The sequence below is a fragment of the Emys orbicularis genome, chromosome 1 (genome assembly GCF_028017835.1).
Source record: "Emys orbicularis isolate rEmyOrb1 chromosome 1, rEmyOrb1.hap1, whole genome shotgun sequence".
NCBI classification, from domain to species: Eukaryota; Metazoa; Chordata; order Testudines; family Emydidae; genus Emys; species Emys orbicularis.
The window spans coordinates 225,496,763-225,516,279 of NC_088683.1; the positions used below are offsets into that span (position 1 = coordinate 225,496,763).

Here is a 19,517-nt window from a genome sequence, read left to right on the forward strand (position 1 = left end):
CATTAAAATTCTTATAAGGAGAAAACCCCATGTAGAAAGACCACTACCATGAGGCAATTACATTTTACAATTTAGCACTTAAACGCCACAGAAATTTAATTCTCCTTTGTGTGCAGTTCTTGCTCCACCTTGGGTGGTGTTTATCCTTGATTATGGGTTAGGAAATCTGTTCTGAGTTCAAATAAAAGGGTGGGGAATGTAACTAGTGATGGATGAACTTCAAAAATAGGCCTGATCCAAAGCCCATTGATATCACTGGAAGTAGTTCCATTGATTTCAGTAGCTTTTGGATCAAGTCAATGATATGGAGGTGGGGCTGAGTTTAGATAAATACATGAAGATTATCCAAATCTTATTTGAACTGGATCTGAAAAATTGGGCTGGACACCTTCCAAGAATGGGTGCTTTGATGAGATCTCTGGTACTTTCTTTTTGAACTAGTATTTGAATCCCCTGCTACACAAAAATATAAAGCAATGAAAAAGGTTTCATTTCAAACTCTGGATGAGGATTGGTTATTCTGTTTTCAAGAGCGTGGGAAAGAGGGAAGGGCAGGGTTCATATTTTATCTGAACCTGTTTACCAATCCTTGGCTTCTATTCTTTGTCTCTTCGGCCAAGTACACAAAGTACAAAAAGAATAGAGATAGATGGGGCTAATTTCACCACTTTGGTTTAAAACAATAGTACTTTTTACTTCTGTGTTGCCATTCACCTAAGCCTCTCAGAATGCTTTACAAATTATTTAATCTGCACAATGCCAGTGTGAAGGAGGCAACTAATATGCCAAGTTTACCAATGGTGAAACTGAGGCACGGAGAATGTGAGCTATTTGCCTTGCTTCCCACACTGAGATGTAGTTCTAGAATAGAACACACAAGTCCCAGATCCAAATTCTGTGTAACTAAAGTCCTTGGGAAGATTACATTTTGTCCCACTTTGACTGATAAATGATTGCTACAAATGGAAAGTTTAGGATGATTATTTCTTAACAAAGCGGTCTGTTAGTTTGTGGTATAGTCTCCCAAAGGAAGTGGTAGAAACCTTGTTTCCTGGGACATTTCGAACTAGCCCACACATTTGTGATAACACTGTAAGGAACAATAACACTGGTCTACAATTTTTGAGAAGTCGTCTGCTTCAGAGATAAAATGTGCTATTTATTATGTATTTTGATGTGCTGAATTCAAATATGACAATTAAAACAACTGATTGGCTACTGTTTCTAAGATATTTAAGATTTTACATTTTATGTCTATGTATATTGTGTAGATAGTAGAGTTTTAATCATAAATTGTAAACCTAGGTCTTTTCATGTGTTTATGGTTGCTTTACATGATAATATTTCACCTGTCCTGTTTATGTAACACTTTAAAAATCAGCAAAAGGGTTATATAAATAAAATTTATTATGAAACAAAAGGCAAAAAACTATTATGTACATAGTTAAGTCCTATTCAGTGTCTACTCGGCGTTTCTTGGCTTGTCTCTTGTATTCATTAAATGGAGCACCTCTTGTCACTGTCCAGCAATAGTCTGCAAGCATTGATGGGCTCCATTTGCCCTGATAGCGTTTCTCCATTGTTGCAATGTCCTGGTGAAATCGCTCGCCATGCTCGTCACTCACTGCTCCGGTTCAGGTTTCCTTCATATGGACTGCATGACCAACTGGAATTGATGGCAAAACATTGCCATTATGCAGTAAATCAGCTTTAAGACTCGTCTTCGATTAATCAATGAACAGTCTCCACTCATCTGGATCGTGAACGATGTTGAGGGCTGCCATCACACCATCGATGTTGTTGCAGGCTACAAGTTCACCTTCCATGAAGAAGAATGGGACAAGTTCCTTTTGACGGTCACGGAACATGGAAACTCTAACATCACCTGCCAGGAGATTCCACTGCGGTAGTCTGGAGCCCAACAGCTCTGCCTTACTCTTGGGTAGTTCCAAATCCCTGACAAGGTCATTCAGTTCACCTTGTGTTATGAGGTGTGCTTCAGAGGAGGAGGATGGGAGAAAATGTGGGTCCTGTGACATTGATGGTTCAGGACCAGAAGTTTCATCCTCTTCCTCGTCTGACTCAAGTGAGAATGATTCTGGTGCATCAGGAACTGGCAGTCCTTCTCCGTGGGGTACTGGGCGTATAGCTGATGGAATGTTTGAATAATGCACAGTCCACTTTTTCCTCTTTGACACACCTTTCCCAACTGGAGGCACCATGCAGAAGTAACCACCATGCAGCTGGTATCATCTGTTGGCTCTCTCCAAATCATTGGCACTGCAAAAGGCATAGATTTCCTTTTCCTGTTCAACCACTGGCAAAGATTTGTTGCACAAGTGTTGCAGCATATGTGTGGGGCCCACCTCTTGTCCTGATCTCCAATTTTGCAGCCAAAATAAAGGTGATAGGCTTTCTTAACCATAGTGGTTATACTGCGCTTTTGTGATGCAAAAGTCACTTCACCACAAACATAGCAGAAGTTATCTGCACTGTTCACACAAGTACGAGGCATCTCTGTTCACTTTGGCTAAACAGAAATGTGTCCCTTTGCAAAATCAAACACTGACAAATAAGAGAGCACGACACTGTATGATTTCTAGACCTGATATAGGGCAATTTGTTCAGCAGAGTGATGTAAGCTTCGTTATGATTGCATCATCCATGACTTCTAGGAATAACATGATGCAATTCATATCATGTATGACGCAATACCAGCTTCAGATTGCATCATTCATTGTTTTGCCTAAAAAGCAAGTACTGTCCAAACTCAGTCATAGATTTATTCATAGATCCAGTCAAAGATGTATTTTAGTCATTTCTGGTTTAAATTGAGATCCCTTCCCTTTATAACTCACTTATCCTCCGCCATTCCCAAGTCAAGGGTCGTTTATACTGACCCAATAGCATATCTTGAAAACTAGAGCCAATCAACAATTTTAAGCATCATTTTCGTTCTCAGTGACCCAGAATTAGTAAAGTTTGACTACATTTATTTCAGAAGCATTTTGGCTGTAGAGCAGTGTAATGCCTTGGCAGTGAATAAAGTTGATGACCTACATAAAATGCTAGGATTTTGTGACATCATGCTAGCATTTCTATCAATATTTATTGATAGACAGTTTTAATACAAGCTCAACAAATAGATCCATGTTTTCCAACTAATGGACTTCCTTGAGGGGCATAAGTTGTGCATGCATTTTTGCATTCCTAACTGAATTGTGGAACCAAATTCTGAGCACTTCTAAACCTCTCTCTACCATACTTCAGCAGCGGCATATCCACAACTAATTTAGCAGGAGCATCCTGAAGTGCAAAGAGAATACTAGGCTTCAAGTTTTCTAAAAGTTTATTCCATTATGTTCTATGGAAGAGTGAGTGTTAGTTATTTGTCTTTAGCCAGACCAGGAGGATAAGCAACAGGAAAGTAGTTCTTCAGTTTGAGTTCCGTTAGGGTTATAATCATTGTTATTGTAACAGTTACAAAGATTTGTATTTGGGATACAAATCCCTTTATTGCTCTCAGGTTATACATGGGACTGTTCTTCTCTCAATGTACACAAATTCTCCTTAACAAAAGTGAAACGGACATTGAGGAAAGAACAGATTCCTTATATAACAGATGTAAGTTAATATCTAAGATTCCTAGGGCATACCATACAATATCTTGATTAAATTCACTGGAGTTACCATGAACCGATTAGAGCTGAGTGAATAATGGCCTGTGAAAAATTCATGCAATGAATTTAGCTCCTATTCTGGTTTTTGTGCTGTCTCCAATCAGACTGCAATTTTAATGAATTTGTTCACTATTCAAAAGGGTCCAGTGAGTGCTCGGAGGAAATAGTTTTCAATATGTGGATTGCTTACAAAAAATTCTCTGTGAATACTTCATTGAATAATCCATACCTGGGGTTCAGTTCAATATTCAACTTGAGCGATTTGTCACTTAATTCGCATGATATTGTTTCTGTTCTCAGAATGGATGACCTAATCTTTAAGCTGCTTCTTCCTCTATCTGAAACAAATTTCATTTACTTCGACTGTACGACTCTCTGGAGCTGGGGCAGTCTTTTTTTCTGTGTTTGTACAGCACTTTCTACCATAGTCCTGGTCTACTACTGGGGTTCCTATGGCTACCACAATACTCATAATAATAACAACAATTTTGTGCCTGAAAAGGGATGGAACTCAGTCAAAGTGAAAATCCTATTTAGATGCCACAGAAATATCCACAAATAATTTTTCTTACTATTCACCTGGCTCCACTAATGATACTATATCTCCTGAAGTGATTCAGAAATTAATTTATGTTATAACCACTGAAATATGACTGGGACTTCAGAAGGAATCAAGGGGAATATATTAACATAGAAATATTAACACATAAATATTTACTGTGACAATCTGAAATCAAGTCCACGTTGTTTGCATTAATTTTGCTGTTTAAACTCCTTTCTGACATTCACCTGCTATATAAAATATGACATTTAAGCATTTATCCTTGAACTTATTCACCATTTAGGCAGATTTAAGGCTCTGTGTATTGCTCTACACTTATGGGGGTGGTGGAAAAGGAGAAGTTTTCTTTCCTGTTACTATTTTTTCCAAACTAGATAATAAAGTAACTTTCAGAGCCAATTGTGACATCCTAAAGAGTCCTAAAAAAGCTTTTTTGTTACTATGTAGTGAATCTTTGAATGGATGTTCTGTATTAATGTATTTGTATCTTTGACAAACACGTGAGTAACAACGGCCATATTAAAGTAACTGAATAAATTTATTTATGTTTAAGTCATCATGCTATAATTTACCATTTCTAACAACGTATGAATCAATTTTCTTAGGACTAGATTGCACAGTGTAGGCATAGCCTGTCTTGAGGACTCTCACAAACTGCTGCCCTCCTTAAGGGATGAAGCTCAGTGCATGGGGTGTGGGGAAACAGAGTCATGGCTTTGCCTACTCCCGCACTTTCTGCTTTCTTTGGGGCACCCTGTGCCCAAGGGCAATAGTTAGGGAGTAGTACTGGCACTCCACTGAACACAGGGCCTGCACCTGTGCCCAGCCCATATGCCACCCTCACAAGAGAGGGGAGGTTCTTTACTCCCTCCCCTCTGCTGTGCCCCTGCATAAAGGCTAGGGAGATCTAGCTCTTAATTAAGCTGTAGGACCCAATCCTCCCAGCACCTTACAGGATGGGACACTGAAGTAAATAAAATGAGCCTTTTTGTTTTATAGCAATATAATACAAAACATACACATAAAGGGACCAATTCTCCATTGCCTTGCTACATATGCAGTTGGTGTAAAATGCTACCAAATAAGCATTTTATACTCACTTTGCATGTATGAAACTGACTTTCCAAGGCACAAGGCAATGGAGAATCGGGGCCACACAATGCGTATTATTCACAGTCATTTGAAGGAGAAATTCTGTGGTCGTGTCTATTTGAATTGTTTAAAGCAGGTTATGATAGCTGATTGTTTGGCGGTTGAACAAACACTAATTTTTATTTTTAGTATTGCCTGATATTTTACAAGTATTATGAATTTTTTAAAATATGTTCTTATTAAGAGAAGAAATACAGTGCAATAACATCAGAATAAAGTTTCTGCCTTGTTCTAGTATTTTTTAGTTGTTATGTAGATGACTTTACTTTGACATGCTCTGACCAAGTAATATTATTGCATGGTTAGCAATAAACTGTTTTTAGAAAGACATTCAACCAAAAATAAAAAGGTGGATGGTAAGAGGCAATCATTAAACAAGTAGCTCAACAGAGTAATTCATAAGCTGTTAGTCAGTTTCAGTAATAAAGGAGTATTGCAAAGTCAGACAATTCAAGTATATACATTTTTCTCTATACTAAGGGACTGTTCTTCCATGTCTTGCACCCCTGAGCAAAGTGGGTGCAAAATGCTACCATTCTGATCTAGTAGCATTTTACACATCCATATCACAGCAGTAAATGACTACACAAGATGCAAGGCCATGGACAATCAAGCCTTAAACGTATATTAGAATGGTGAGCTGGATGCACCTGTAATTGCAAGCCGCACTGCAAGATCTTTTTTTTATTTCACTTTTTTTATTTGAAGTTAGAAATTGCATTACCATCTACAAGGCTTGTATTCTTCAGCCTTTATTCAAGCAAAACCAAATGGGAGGTTTGCCTGAGTAAAGACTTGAGCCAAGAGAGTGCTGAACATCTGAGATTCTCATTGAAATGCCCCGGATTTGGCCCACCCTTTTGAGTGTAGTTGAATGCACGGTATAATACAGCAGACAAAGGTATAACACAGTCCAATGGCTGGAAGTTAAAGCTAGACATAGACATATTCAGACTGGAAATAAAGTACACATTTTTAACAGTGAGGGTAATTAACTATCTGAACAATTTACCAAGAATTGTGGTGGAGTCTCTATCACTGGCATTTTTAAAATGCAAGATTGAGTGCTTTTAATAAATAAATAAATAAATAAATAAATAAAATAATAAAGTTACACTCCAGGAATTATTTTGGGGAAGGTCTATGGGCTGTGTTATATGGGAGGTCAGACTAGATGATCACAATAGTCCCTTCTGGCCTTGGAATCTACAAAACATAATAATAATCCTCACTTTTTCCTTTCTTTTTCTAGTATCCTGAACAAATCTTTGAAGTACTGGGGCACACGGACAATCACGTTTTCTGAAGGACCTAGATCTTGAAGGTGAGGGTAGAGTTTAGTGTCAATCACCTTCCTGATATATCCCAGCCAGTCAAACTGAAAGGACAAAGAAAAGCTCAGTTAATACATTTGACAAACAGGGAAGATCAGACATAATTAATTGGCAGGGTTCAGTTAAATGACACAAAGGTTTTTGCTCATTTAAAATATTTAATTTCATCATGGCAAATAATTTGGTACTTAAAGATGCAGCTGTATTTAAAACAACAATTATACTAGAGAACACCTGTTTGTACTAATGTTCATTTAAAATGCTGTCATGTGCACATTTGAAGCACCTTCAGTTGTAAATGGTGAGTTACATAGTCCAGACATTAGAACAATTTTCCAGTTAACTTCCACCAACCTGAGGGATCATGGTGCTAAGTTCAGATATGTTCATTCTATTGTACATAGTCTCACTGGTTCGATTCTCCTGTGGAATCATTATCTAGAGAACATAAATGAAAATAAATATATTTTAAACATCCTTCTCTTACAAATAATATGATAGGTATTAAACTGAGAACTATCTCAGTCCAGCTGCAAAAAAAAAAAAAAAAAAGTAGTTCATAGCAACAAATTGCCTCCCGATCCTCAAAGGAAAGTCAGCTATCCTAAACCCAAAACTAACTAATGTTATTTTAACTTATTACACTTCAGTAAGTTATCCAGTATTTTTTCTTTTAAAAATTGGGCCAAATTTTGCTCCAATTACATCACATTAAATTACTAGTCACTCCATTCAAATTTTTAGCAGCATAAGTGAGAGCCAGATTTAGGCCATTAATACTTCTTCACTTCATCACCTCAACTAGAAGTCCATTCCACCTACTCAAAAGCATCTGGTCAAAAAGAAATACTACAGAGAAAACTAGGCCCATTCATAAATTATGAGGATTATCCAGATTCCAAGGTTTCGGTTTGTCCATAATAAAAAAAATAGTCCAAGCACAAAGTTCAGATCCAGTTCAAAATGTCCTCAAAGTTCAAGGGTGTTAGGATTTCAGATGCTGGTTCCAGCCTAATTCTAAGGTAATTTCTATACAATGGACTCCGTTGAAACTAAACAGGACACAGATGGCAAGATTCCAGACCAACCAAACTAATGGCAGTTTTCCAACCCAAACTCCCAAACCGAGTTTCTCTGGCTTTTGCTTATGCCATACAGAAAATATGACTTTCCTCAGATATTTTAATTCCCTTCCCTCACTGCCCCTCACATATAGTCATCTTTTTCTTCCCCCACTCCCCACAGGCTCTACTCCCTAAAATCTTCCCACTTTTTCCTGCTTAAACTTTCATTTTTCTCCATGCCTACTGGTACCACCCCCTGACATGTGACAAATCTTTAAACTCATCCTGCATGCTCTGCTTTCTTTCCCCCACAAAACTCTCCTACTTGTGTGTAGTTCGCAATCACCCACATCTACCTGAAATCTTAGCATCTGCCCTCCACACATTCCCTCAAATCCTCTCTAATCACAGGATCTATTCTTAGAAATATTTTCCTTCCATTCTTGCTATTTCTCTCCCTGAACAAGTCTTCCCCAGGTAAGTTCACTTAAAATGAATATAGGGCACACAGTATATAGCTATATATATATATATATATATATATATATATATATATATATATATATATATATAAACCCAAGATAACAAGAGTTAATGTCTGTCTTGTAGTTACACAGGGGTGTTTATATAACCAATTACATTCACTAGGGCTTGGTTAACAATCAAAGCCATTGGACTCCGGTCTTTATTCATGTCTAGATTTTAGGGCGGGTTTTTTTCCCCCTTGAACAGCAATAATTATCACTCTCAGTGTATTATGTCTCTCAGTGACTATTATTGACCCTGAAGGCTCTCAGGGTCCATTTCATCTATGTGGCAGCTTCACATGTGCACTAAATTCATGAACTAAAAGTCTGTAGGGCTTTATCGAAGGAATTACTGGAGCCACAAGTGATGGCAATGTCTGGGAAAAGTGCACCCATTTGCAGTGTCCCTAAAGAGCTGAACAAACATGTATTACTCTTCCAATGAGAGACAGTGAAGAATATGCTCATTACAATGACGCAAGCTCTGTAAGGCGCTGTCTTGAATAAAATAAAGCTGAATGCTTGATTTGATACACTGCTGCCAGCTTGGATCACCCCAAATTCTGCAAAAAAAATCTTTTAGGGCCATATGCTACTTTCTACTCTGTGATAAGCAGCAGCAGAAATCAGCACATCAAGACTAATAGTGTTTGTGTGTGACGGGGAGAGATCTGGCTTTATGGCAGGCTACCCACTATCCTTACCCAACAAGCTTAACCAATGGTCTCCAGAGGTTTCAGGTTCCACATATTAGGACGGGGTGGGAAAACTTTTTGGGCCGAGGGCCACATCTGGGTTGGGAAATTGTATGCAGGGCTGGGGCAGGGGGTTGGGGTGTGGGAGGCGGTACGGTGTGCAGAAAGGGGCTCAGGACAAGGGATTGGGGCAGAGGAGGGATGTGAGGTGTATGAGGGGGCTCAGGGAAGGGGGTTGGGGTGCGGGGTGCAGCAGGGGGCTCAGGGCAGGAAGTTGGGGTGCAGGAGGGGTGCGAGGTGCAGGCAGGGGGCTTAGGGCAGGGAGTTGGGGGGCAGGGTGCAGGAGGGGCTCAGGCTCCGGCCTGGCACCACTTACCTAAAGCGGCTCCAGGGTGGCAGCAGCACGCACCAGAGCCAGGGCAGGCTCCCTGCACGCCTGCCATGTCTCCGGCCCAGCACCGCTCCAGGAAGCGCTGCAGCCCCTGGGGGAGGAGGGCGGAGGGCTCCACGTGCGCTGCCCTTGCCGCACCTCCAGGTACCTCCCCTAAAGTTCCCATTGGCCGCGGTTCCCAGTTCCCAGCCAATGGGAGATTGGGGGGGCGGTGCCTGGAGGCAAGGGCAACGCACAGAGCCCTCTGTCCCCCCGCCCGGGGGCCACAGGGACATGGAGCTGGCTGCTTCTGAGAGCGGCGCGGGGCCCACGGCGCCACGGGGGGCAATCCCACGGGCCGGATCCAAAGCCCTGAGGGACCAGTTCTGGCCCGTGGGCCGTAATTTGCCCACCCCTGTGTTAGGAGGTGATGGGATGGATGGATGGCTGCTCTCCACGGCACTGTCCAGAAACCATGAACTCCATATACATTAATGCTGATGGGGCAGCACTAATTTATAACAGTTCGTCTCCACTGAATAAAACCCTTCCTGACCAAAGGAGTTCACAGGAATGCTAGCAGGATGTGCAACCCCTGGGAGAAAAGTCCCTGCAGGAGCCATGCTGGTATGTAGGTCAACGGAGCAAGAAGCACAGGGCCACCACAAATGTTGCCTTTGTCTCCAAACAGTTCCCAGAGATCTAGGAGTTTTATGGGTAAAAAGCAAGTATAAATTCGATAGGAGTTAGGAGGGATCCATTTTCCTACATGGCCTCATTTTTCACGCAGATATAAATGGAATATTGATTGACTAAACCCATCGTTCTGTAACTGAACAAACAAGAGCCCACACAATTCAGGTGGCCATAATGTTCTAAAAGACAACAAAATATTTCAACAGGAAAGCTAGACGTAAAACTGTTTGTAATAATACTTAATGGTATTACTTCAACAATTACTTCAACCTTCCTCACAAGCATAAGTTAATGATAATACATTGCCCAGCTGATTGCACTACGGGAAACACATTTAACTAAAACAGCCTCATCAAAACTCAAACTAATAATTATTTTGCAGATTTAAAGGATGGACTATACTCCCATGGTTGGTTATTTCAGAACAGATTTCTGAGTTAACGTTAACTAATGCAGAAGGTTTGCTTTGGGCTTTTCTTTTTCATACTTTCACTACTGTTTCTACTCCTCCACTTCACCTTTCAAGAAATGTTACAAAGTATGTTAATATAAAATAATTGCACGAAGGAAAACCAGTAATATAGTATTGTTTCAATTCATGCATCTTTTTAGCAGTTAGTTACAATTACACATTAGAAACTTACTAACCTCAGCTATTTTAATTTCCAGTTTCAGAACTGACTTCATATCAGACTCTGCCCGTGAGGCATTAGCACCCAAAAGCACTGCAATATCAACCATGAACTGCAAAAAGGCTTCTCTGTACTGAAGAGAAAGAAGAATGAAATGAGCATTGCAGTTACGTCTGAAGGTGGCTGTAGCAGTAAAAAGAAAAGTATTCTGCATTTAAGTCATTGTTTCAAGTGGAAGATAAGCATTTTGTGAGACTGGCTTTATTCCACCACAGGAGAACCAGGGAAATAACGCCATAACAGGTATTGTGCTGACAGGATCTCTCTGTGGTTCACTGAATACAGCTTTCAAAACATACCAAATGGCGTGTGTGTGTTGGATTGAGACATACCTACAGATGTTAGAGCTCAGAGAATTAGTATAGACCAAGCCAAGCTGTAAATCTACAGCACACTAGCATACCATGCACTAATGGCTGTGTAGACTAAAAGTTCACTATAGTGCTTTGACCTACTACTGTATCAAACAGCGTGCAGTAGCAGGATCCACATGGCCAGTTCATGGTAAGCTAGTGTGCTGTAGATTTACACCCCAGCTTGCTGTGCACTAAGTCTGTGTGTAGGCAAGCCCTTACAAAGGAATTGAATATGTATATTTGTATAGAAAATATATTCCTAGAATGATCTCTCTGCAACAACTCACTCTCGTCCTCCAGTCTTGCACTGAGCTTTTGGATGCCCTAGGTCCTCTGATGTCTTGGAGGACATCTGGTGGAATCCTTTCAGCCAGCATTCAAGACAGGAATAAAATTATATTCCAATTAACTACATATTTCACCTTCTGGTAGATGTAGTTCACTGGAGACACCACCTGGCCAGAGGGATGCCACTGGAAAACACACTAGCTCACCTGAGAGCTGGGAGGGGGAAGGAAAAGCGTCAGAACTTGGATGAGGGCAATCACCACTGCCCCATGAAGATTGTGGGGATATATTTATAGAGTCTGGGGCTACAGGTGCTGGACATTGCATAATTTCCCATCATACTTAGGGGGAAAGGTGTTGCAAGTATTTAATATTGGGATAATCATTGAACAATTTTGGATCTTGCATTCCCTACTCAGCTGTGAGCATGAAGAGGTTTGGAAGGGGCCATAGGAAGAAAAGAAACTGAAGACCTTGGAACCTATTGAGGGCCTCCTCATTCTGGGATTAAATACATCTAAATGTATTTGACAATAATGATCTAAAATACCAGAACTTAATACAGTGTTGGTGCTTAGAGTCATTAGATCATTTTACATAGTTTAATTGAACCAAGCCAAAACTTACTATAAGGTTCAGGTTTGGTTCAGAGGAAATGCAGAGCTGAATTTTTATTTTTATAATTTTTCTAAAATGAAGAATACTCTGGATGAGAACAAGAGACGTGCAATTAACTGTAGTATAAACAAGCATAAATAGCAAACCACAGAGCCCAATCTCAATTTGGAGCTCAGCTAAAAAGAAAAAATTCATAGTGGGAAAATGATTTATCAAAGCTCAAGTTACTAATACTTACAGATTTAGCTTCTGTGGTATTATCAAGGTAATCTTCCCGTGCAGTTAGAGACAGGGTTGCTTGGTCTAGCTGTTAAAATAAACAGGAAAAGTATATAATACTCCTTATATAGTCTGTATTACACACATACACACAATTAACTGCCATCAATAAGAGAGGTATTTTTCTGGTCGTTAGAATAGGTGATATAGGGGCTAGTGGATCTGATCACCAGTTTAGGATAAACAACTGGCCATGCCCAAGAGTCCAGCTCTTCGGGACTCTTTAACACAAAAAACTGTAACACGTTCTTCAGCTAAGATTGTAGGGCTCTCTGGCCTGCAAGACCTTAAGGCACTGGACCTTAGCCCAGTGGTGGGGGGTTCGCAGGACTTTCCTGCTCTCTTGCAGCCATCTACTGCAGCCAGAGTGTGCATTCCGAGCCTTCTCCTGGTCCCAACCAGCCTCATGAACTGGGGCCCTCAATTATATCCCCTGACTGGGATCCATTAGCCCCAATCACTAAATGTTGTCTGGCTGGGACAGATGATTCCCAGCACCTGCCTGCTGGGCTCCTCTTCAGAATAGGACAGGCTGCTCCCCGGCTCCCCCGACCCTTAAAGGGGCACACCGCCCTGTTACGCTGTCCTATAACACTAACATACAATCAATTGTGCAACATTGTGATAAATCCCACAGGAACTCTCACAAGCAGAAAACTTTAAAGTGCACTGTATGGCATTAACCACACTTGGACTGACCTCAACTCCATTATACTCATGAAGCTTTAGAAACCCCAAGAAATAAACAAACCACCACCTGCAATATAAATGAGATTGTCCTACTGTTGAAAAGGTGGTGCTGAAACCTTTTTCAAAGAGTCGTTTTACAGCACATTTAAGGTTCATGCTGATTTATACTTGTTCTGCAGGATGAAATAATCATGCCAGGATATTTGCATATTGCTGCAAGTCCTTTATCAGGCAAAGTCCCTCTGAAGTCAATTTTTTTTAAATTACTTCTGGAAACGCTCATTTTTCCCAAAGCACTATATTGGCTCATGTTAGACTGAGGTACAGATGCCCATTTTGAAGGCACAATCAATTTCAAAACACTGAATAATATATTGATGAGGCCACCAGCAGCAGTATTGTTGCTGCAAGATTACTACTCTGGAGAATTTTGTTTTTAAAAAATATGATGCGCTGCCCAATGAACAAACATTAGATTTAAGTATATAGTTTTACACAGGCACATTTTTAGAAACAGAAAGAAACAAATAATAGCAATATAGCATATTTATATTTATTAAATTTGGTGGGAGGTTTAAATGTGTGATTTTTTTTTTAGAATTTGAAATAAATAAAAACAACCAGACTGTCAAATACATAAATGTTGTCATTTCTATATCACCTGCTATTTGAAAGCTTTTGTAACATATCTTATACAGAATAATACAAATAATTCATAGAAATCACTTCCTCAACTGGAACTTAGGAAGATTCCTCTAGTTGTTTAAAAGCATGTGGCAATGATACTCAACAGCTTTATGATTTCTGAGAAACAATATCACTGTACTATTTCTCAACATGTCCAAGTGAAAAGAAAGTACCTACAGCAGCAACAGTAGACCTCGTATGATTTTGTTTGTTTTAAGTAATCATCCGATGATTGAAATGCTTATCTGAACTTGGCCAACTCTTTTTTGGTCTAGAAATCAGGCTTGAGGTCTTGGAAGAACAGAATTTCTTCCAAATTTTTTTATACTTGGCTCCATTAGGGCTGGAAATATATTCTAGTTGAAACCAAGAAATGCAAAGATGTGAGAAAAAGCAAAAGCAAAGGAAAGCTAATCAATTTCTTTAGCCTTCAGGAAAAGGTTCAGGTTGGATTTGAGTAGAGTTTTTTATTTCATCTGAACCACATTGCTCATGAACCTGTAATGCTGAGAGAGAAAGCTTAAGAATGTTAAAATATATCTCTTCCTGTAAATAGATTTAAATACTTCATTACTCATCTACCCTCCTGGAATTAATTAAAACATTTAGTTACTAAGCAGAATATTGGCAGAGGCACTCTGCAAATCGAGCTTCTAATCAAATTAGCAATGAGCAGTCATTCAGACTGTGCAGTTAATTTATGCACTTAAATACTACTAAACAGATTCAGTGGACACACTAGTAAATATAATCCATCACTAGGAGACTAGCAAAAGGATCTGTCCCAACCAACAATTTATGTGGGTGAGTTGGGTTACCTAAATAGCTTCTTGGAAAATACTTCCTATAGAGATTCTAGTCTTTCACCCATTAGAAAAAGACCTTTGGCCAAAGTATCTGAACATCATTCAAGTAGTCTGTATGTGGGAATCCGCTAATGAAAACAAGGAAGTGGCTCATTAACTTGATTTACTATTGACTCAATGAGTAGTGGAAAGAATCTCTTTAAGGGAACATTAGGAATATAAACATTTATGTCAGTTGGCTATCCCTGACCTGGTTTTGAAAACTGTGACCCAGAATCAATAACAAATCTAGTATCAGAAAAGTTAAGGTCCACAATATCCCTACGCAATCTATGTAATGCCCAGAAGGCAACTTTTATATAAGGATCACCCATTTTGTTTCACTTTTGTGACTGGTCACTTTGCACTTTGCCTTTAACTCTCTCTAGCACAGATATACAATCTCATTGCTGGTAACTGGTGGGTTGGGTTATATGGTTTAGGGTTGTTTTTTTCTCCTTAAAAAGCAACAAAAATTTGGACCAAGTCTCACATGTTAACCCAGGTGACAACCTGCCTACCTAAATTCTACCTGTCCTGGTGACGACCTGCCTACCTAAATTCCCCCTGAAGTTTCAATAGGATACAGCTAGGTAACATATTTTAATTCATTTACTGTCCTAAATTGTTGTGTAGTGTTGGCATGAATTGCTAACCTGCAGCCATGTTACACTGCAGAAGTGATTGCATTTCACTGAAAGGTTAAGTGACTCCTGTATTTAAAGCATGAATGAGTTTGGGGATCATATGAAATGAATGATGACATATCAATATAGGACAATATATTAGTGCCACCAATTAAGTGCCTAATGAAGTGGAATATCCCAAATTTATAATACTTGCAAATGATACACCATATTTTATCTTCACAGAAAAAAATATTCCTCCTCACACAAATATATAGGACACAAAAACCATCAAGAATCAGATTCTGACCTCATTTGGATACCCACATCGATCTTGGATATTGATTAATCAGGAATGTATTTTACTCACAATTCTGCCCTATTAAGGAATAAAATATCCTATCTACATACATTTTTCACCCGTGATAGTGTAACATTTGGTACGTAATGGATTCTAAATTCCCATATATGGGTGATCATGTATATATACAAACCATTGGGTACTAACGGTTACAGCTAAACTTAAATTAACACAGTATTGAACTCACTTTTTAAAATGGATCACATAGCTATGACAAGTAGCCTATTAGAAATGTTATACTGTACCTTTAAGATGTGTTTATTGGAGGTTTTGTCATCAGGAGCCACATACAAACGGATGAAGACAGAGTTACTGTACTGACCACGAAAAGTTGCAAGGGTCTGGAGCATGCTGAACTTCCTTTCTGACCATTGTCCTTCAGGTCCGATGTTAGATTCCAGCACAGGCCAACGGAACAGCGAATGCTTCAGTATACTTAACAGTGGCTTTGCATCAACTTTTTCAATTTTATCTTAAATGACAAGATGTGCCAACATTAAAGTTCCAGGCAGTTCAAACCCAGTAGTGGGTATAAAGTCATGCCAATGAGATAGAAAGGTTTATAGACTGATCAATTTCTAGGCAAGAATAAACAGAATAGCTCAAACCTAATGCCTTGGGTGGTCTTTTGCTGAAAAGACGCCTCTGAAAATAAGAGTACACCTCTACCCCGATATAACGCGACCCGATATAACATGAATTCGGATATAAAGCGATAAAGTAGTGCTCCAGAGGGGCGGGGCTGCGCACTCTGGTGGATCAAAGCAAGTTCGATATAACGCGTTTTCACCTATAACGCGGTAAGATTTTTTTGGCTCCCGAGGACAGCGTTATATCGAGGTAGAGGTGTATATGACTCCTTTATCACAGTTTATCCAAATCAAGCATTGATAGCCTGGGCAAGGAGAAACTTGCATTGCATTCAGCTGCACTGTGCCTGTACTTGGAATGTAAACCTCTCTACACTCTAATTCTACGGTTTGTTCATCATAGCCAATGGAAGAAATGTTTCAGATAAATAATACATAGTGATAATCTAGGTCAGATTTAAAATATAAAGTAAGAATCAGCTTAGGTACTACAGTGATGGACTCTATGGAACACCCTAAGACTGACAGAAATGTCATTTGTTGTTTAAGAAAACGGGATGAAAAACTTGCTTTTTAAATAATGGCTGTGGGCTAACAGGGAATGAAATAACATGCAGTGACGAAATCCTGCTGGTGATTGCTCAACAACTGGCATAGGAGTTTGATTGCTATTTGCAAACAAAATTGAGAAGGAATGGGAGTGGCCAGAGAGAGAATACAATGGAGCGTGCAACAGAAAAAACATGTAGGCAGTCAGCTTCACAGCATGTTGGAGCATCAGAAAAGAAATACTCCATAAGACGGGGGGGGGGGGGAAACAACTTCTAAAAAAAAATTCTGGGAGAACAACAGAGGAACATGTTGAGGAACCAAGTCTACCAGGTTTGATCCCCCACCCCCTCAAGGAACTGACTCAAGAGATTCCAGAAACTTTAAAGATAAATTGTTAACTGCATTTGACCCAGAAGAGTCACAAGTAAAACAGATTTCACAGTACCAGCGCCTTGTGGAGACATTAGGGCAGCATGAGATTTTTGGGCAGTGGAGGTTCTAGAGACATACACAAATGTGACTGGTGAAGAAACTGTGAGAGTTGAAAGTGGACATAGAGTTACAAGAGACCACAACCTAGGCTAGGGCCAGGTGTAGACACTACAGCTGCACTGATGAGAGGAGAGAGCAAGGAATACTGCAAGCCATCCCGGAGATACTTTGAGAGGGTTCTGCTGTCAGGGCCCACTTGAAGAGTTGGCTTGTGGGCCCTACCATTTGGGTGCCCCAATGTAGAGGAAATAGGAATGCAAAGAAGAATTTTCATTAGAAAAAATGAACATTGTTTCTAGCTTGTTTATGAAAACTACTTGATGGAAGTCATTCGCTAAGGTCAAAGAGAACAAGCAGGGGCGGGCCAGCAAAAGACTGAGGGACCTAAAGATCCTGATCTCCTTCACTCTGCCACCCATCCTTTTAATGTCAAAGGACTCCACTGAGTTTGGGGTGTGTCCCAAAGTATCACCTCACTTACCCTCTCCAAAATCCTCAGGCCAGAACTGTACATACTAGTATGATAATAGAGGAGAGACTTTCGTTAGTGTTGAAGAGCAGGTATGACAAATATTTATTGCAGAGCCTGAAAACTGGCTATCTGACATAGACTCAGGGGTTCAGAGCGAGAAGCCTGAGGGCACAAGCCTAGATGGTAAAATTTGGAGCCATCTGGTCCTTAATTGCCAGCTGAACAATTCCATCAGAGGATTCTATGAAACAATTTACTCATTTAACCTGTCAGTCAATGCTCCCACATCGTTTTGAGAGTCCCTTAAAGCATAATCACTTTTCAAAGGAGAACTATGTAAATATGGTATCTTGTGCCTTTGTATATTCCGAGGCACATTGCCTGACTTTATTGACAAAACAAGACTCTGAACTTGCAATTGGATCCACGTGAGTGGATCTTTCATTTGCTTGGAGCCTCACTCAGTTCGGTGAGTACAAATGACGGCCTGCATGGGTACAACGGCAGGGTCTGGGCCTAAGCTTTTACTGCTTTCTTCTGTTAGCACGTCAGAGCCTAATACGGGTAATATACAGCCCACCCAGGCCCCAAAATAAAATCAAGTTACTTACTCTCATTCATACATGATGAGTAAAAGATCTTGGCTTTCTGTACAGCTTCACTGTCCCGTCTCTTGCTGATAGGTTTCTGTAGCAGTGCTGTGAAGCATACACAGTAAAATAAGTGTCTCCCAGGCCTTGGAAAATGCAGGGTTTGGTTTGTTTTTTAAATCATGCCACTGGTTGGAAAATGTATCATCATGGGATGACTTCATGGTCTAAATACCACTCATCTCCTCAAAACAACAGTTTTAAATCCTAGCTGGGTTGACTCAAACCTTACCCCTTCCAGGGTACTTAAACTGAGTTACTCTAAAGAGTTGGGAGGGGAGAGAGCCAATAAGGAGGAGACTTTCAAATAACTTTAAAACCCAAGCTTTGAGTTACAATTTTTTATGTAGGAAGTGAAAATCATTGCAGAATATAGCTCATCCTTTTTCTTTTAAGGCAGGGTCGGGGAGGATAGATCTTGCAAGTAGCTGAACAAGTCGTTTCATTCCAGGGCCAATGCTGCTCTATACCACTATTTACCAGGGCCAGCTTTTCATTTTTTGGCCACTGCCTTTTCCAATAATTTACCATACCACTGTCCCCATCAGGGCCGGTGGAAGGATGTTTCGCGCCATAGGTGAAACTTCCACCTTGTGCCCCCCCCCCCCGTCCCGAGGCACCACCCCCCGCGGCAGCTCCCCCCCCCCCCACCCTGAGGCACCCCCCCTGCCCCAGCTCACCCCTGCCCCGCCTCCTCCCCGAGCACGCTGTCGCTGCTTCACTTCTCCTGCCTCCCAGGCTTGCGGCGCCTAAGCTGATTGGCGCCGCAAGCCTGGGAGGCGGGAGAAGTGAAGCAGCTCACCCCAGCCCCACCTCCTCCCCGAGCATGCCGTGGCTGCTTCACTTCTCCCGCCTCCCAGGCTTGCGGCGCCAATCAGCTTAGGTGCCGCAAGCCTGGGAGGCGGGAGAAGTGAAGCAGCCACGGCGTGCTCAGGGAGGAGGTGGGGCTGGGGTGAGCTGGGGCGGGGAGTTCCCCTGCGTGCCGCCCCCCCGCCCCCCTTGCTGCAGGCGGCCCTCCCCGCGCTCCACTGCCCCAGCTCCCTCCGCCTAAATGCCAGCGGCGACCAGGGTGGCGACCACCTAGGTTGCCTAAATGGTTGCACCGGCCCTGGTCCCCATTGTTGTCTCTTATAGGATGGGCACAAGAGTGAAGCTTGGTGATGACAGTCAATTCCATGCTGGAGGAATGGGGCAGCTTTCTCTCTACCAGTTACAGTACTAGAGACTATGAGGATGAGT

At 40.9% G+C, this 19,517-nt stretch overlaps 1 protein-coding gene across 1 annotated transcript in view; it reads right to left on the minus strand.

Annotated features, from left to right (window-relative positions):
• PHEX (phosphate regulating endopeptidase X-linked) overlaps positions 1-19,517 on the minus strand; it is a 137,486-nt gene that overhangs the window by 78,136 nt on the left and 39,833 nt on the right. Inside the window, exons 4-9 of the mRNA XM_065414541.1 lie at positions 18,240-18,326; positions 15,768-15,994; positions 12,273-12,341; positions 10,729-10,845; positions 7,083-7,166; positions 6,627-6,772 (exon numbers count right to left, since the gene is read on the minus strand). Of these exons, the coding sequence (XP_065270613.1) occupies positions 6,627-6,772; positions 7,083-7,166; positions 10,729-10,845; positions 12,273-12,341; positions 15,768-15,994; positions 18,240-18,326 (730 nt within the window). The remainder of the gene's footprint in view (positions 1-6,626; positions 6,773-7,082; positions 7,167-10,728; positions 10,846-12,272; positions 12,342-15,767; positions 15,995-18,239; positions 18,327-19,517) is intronic.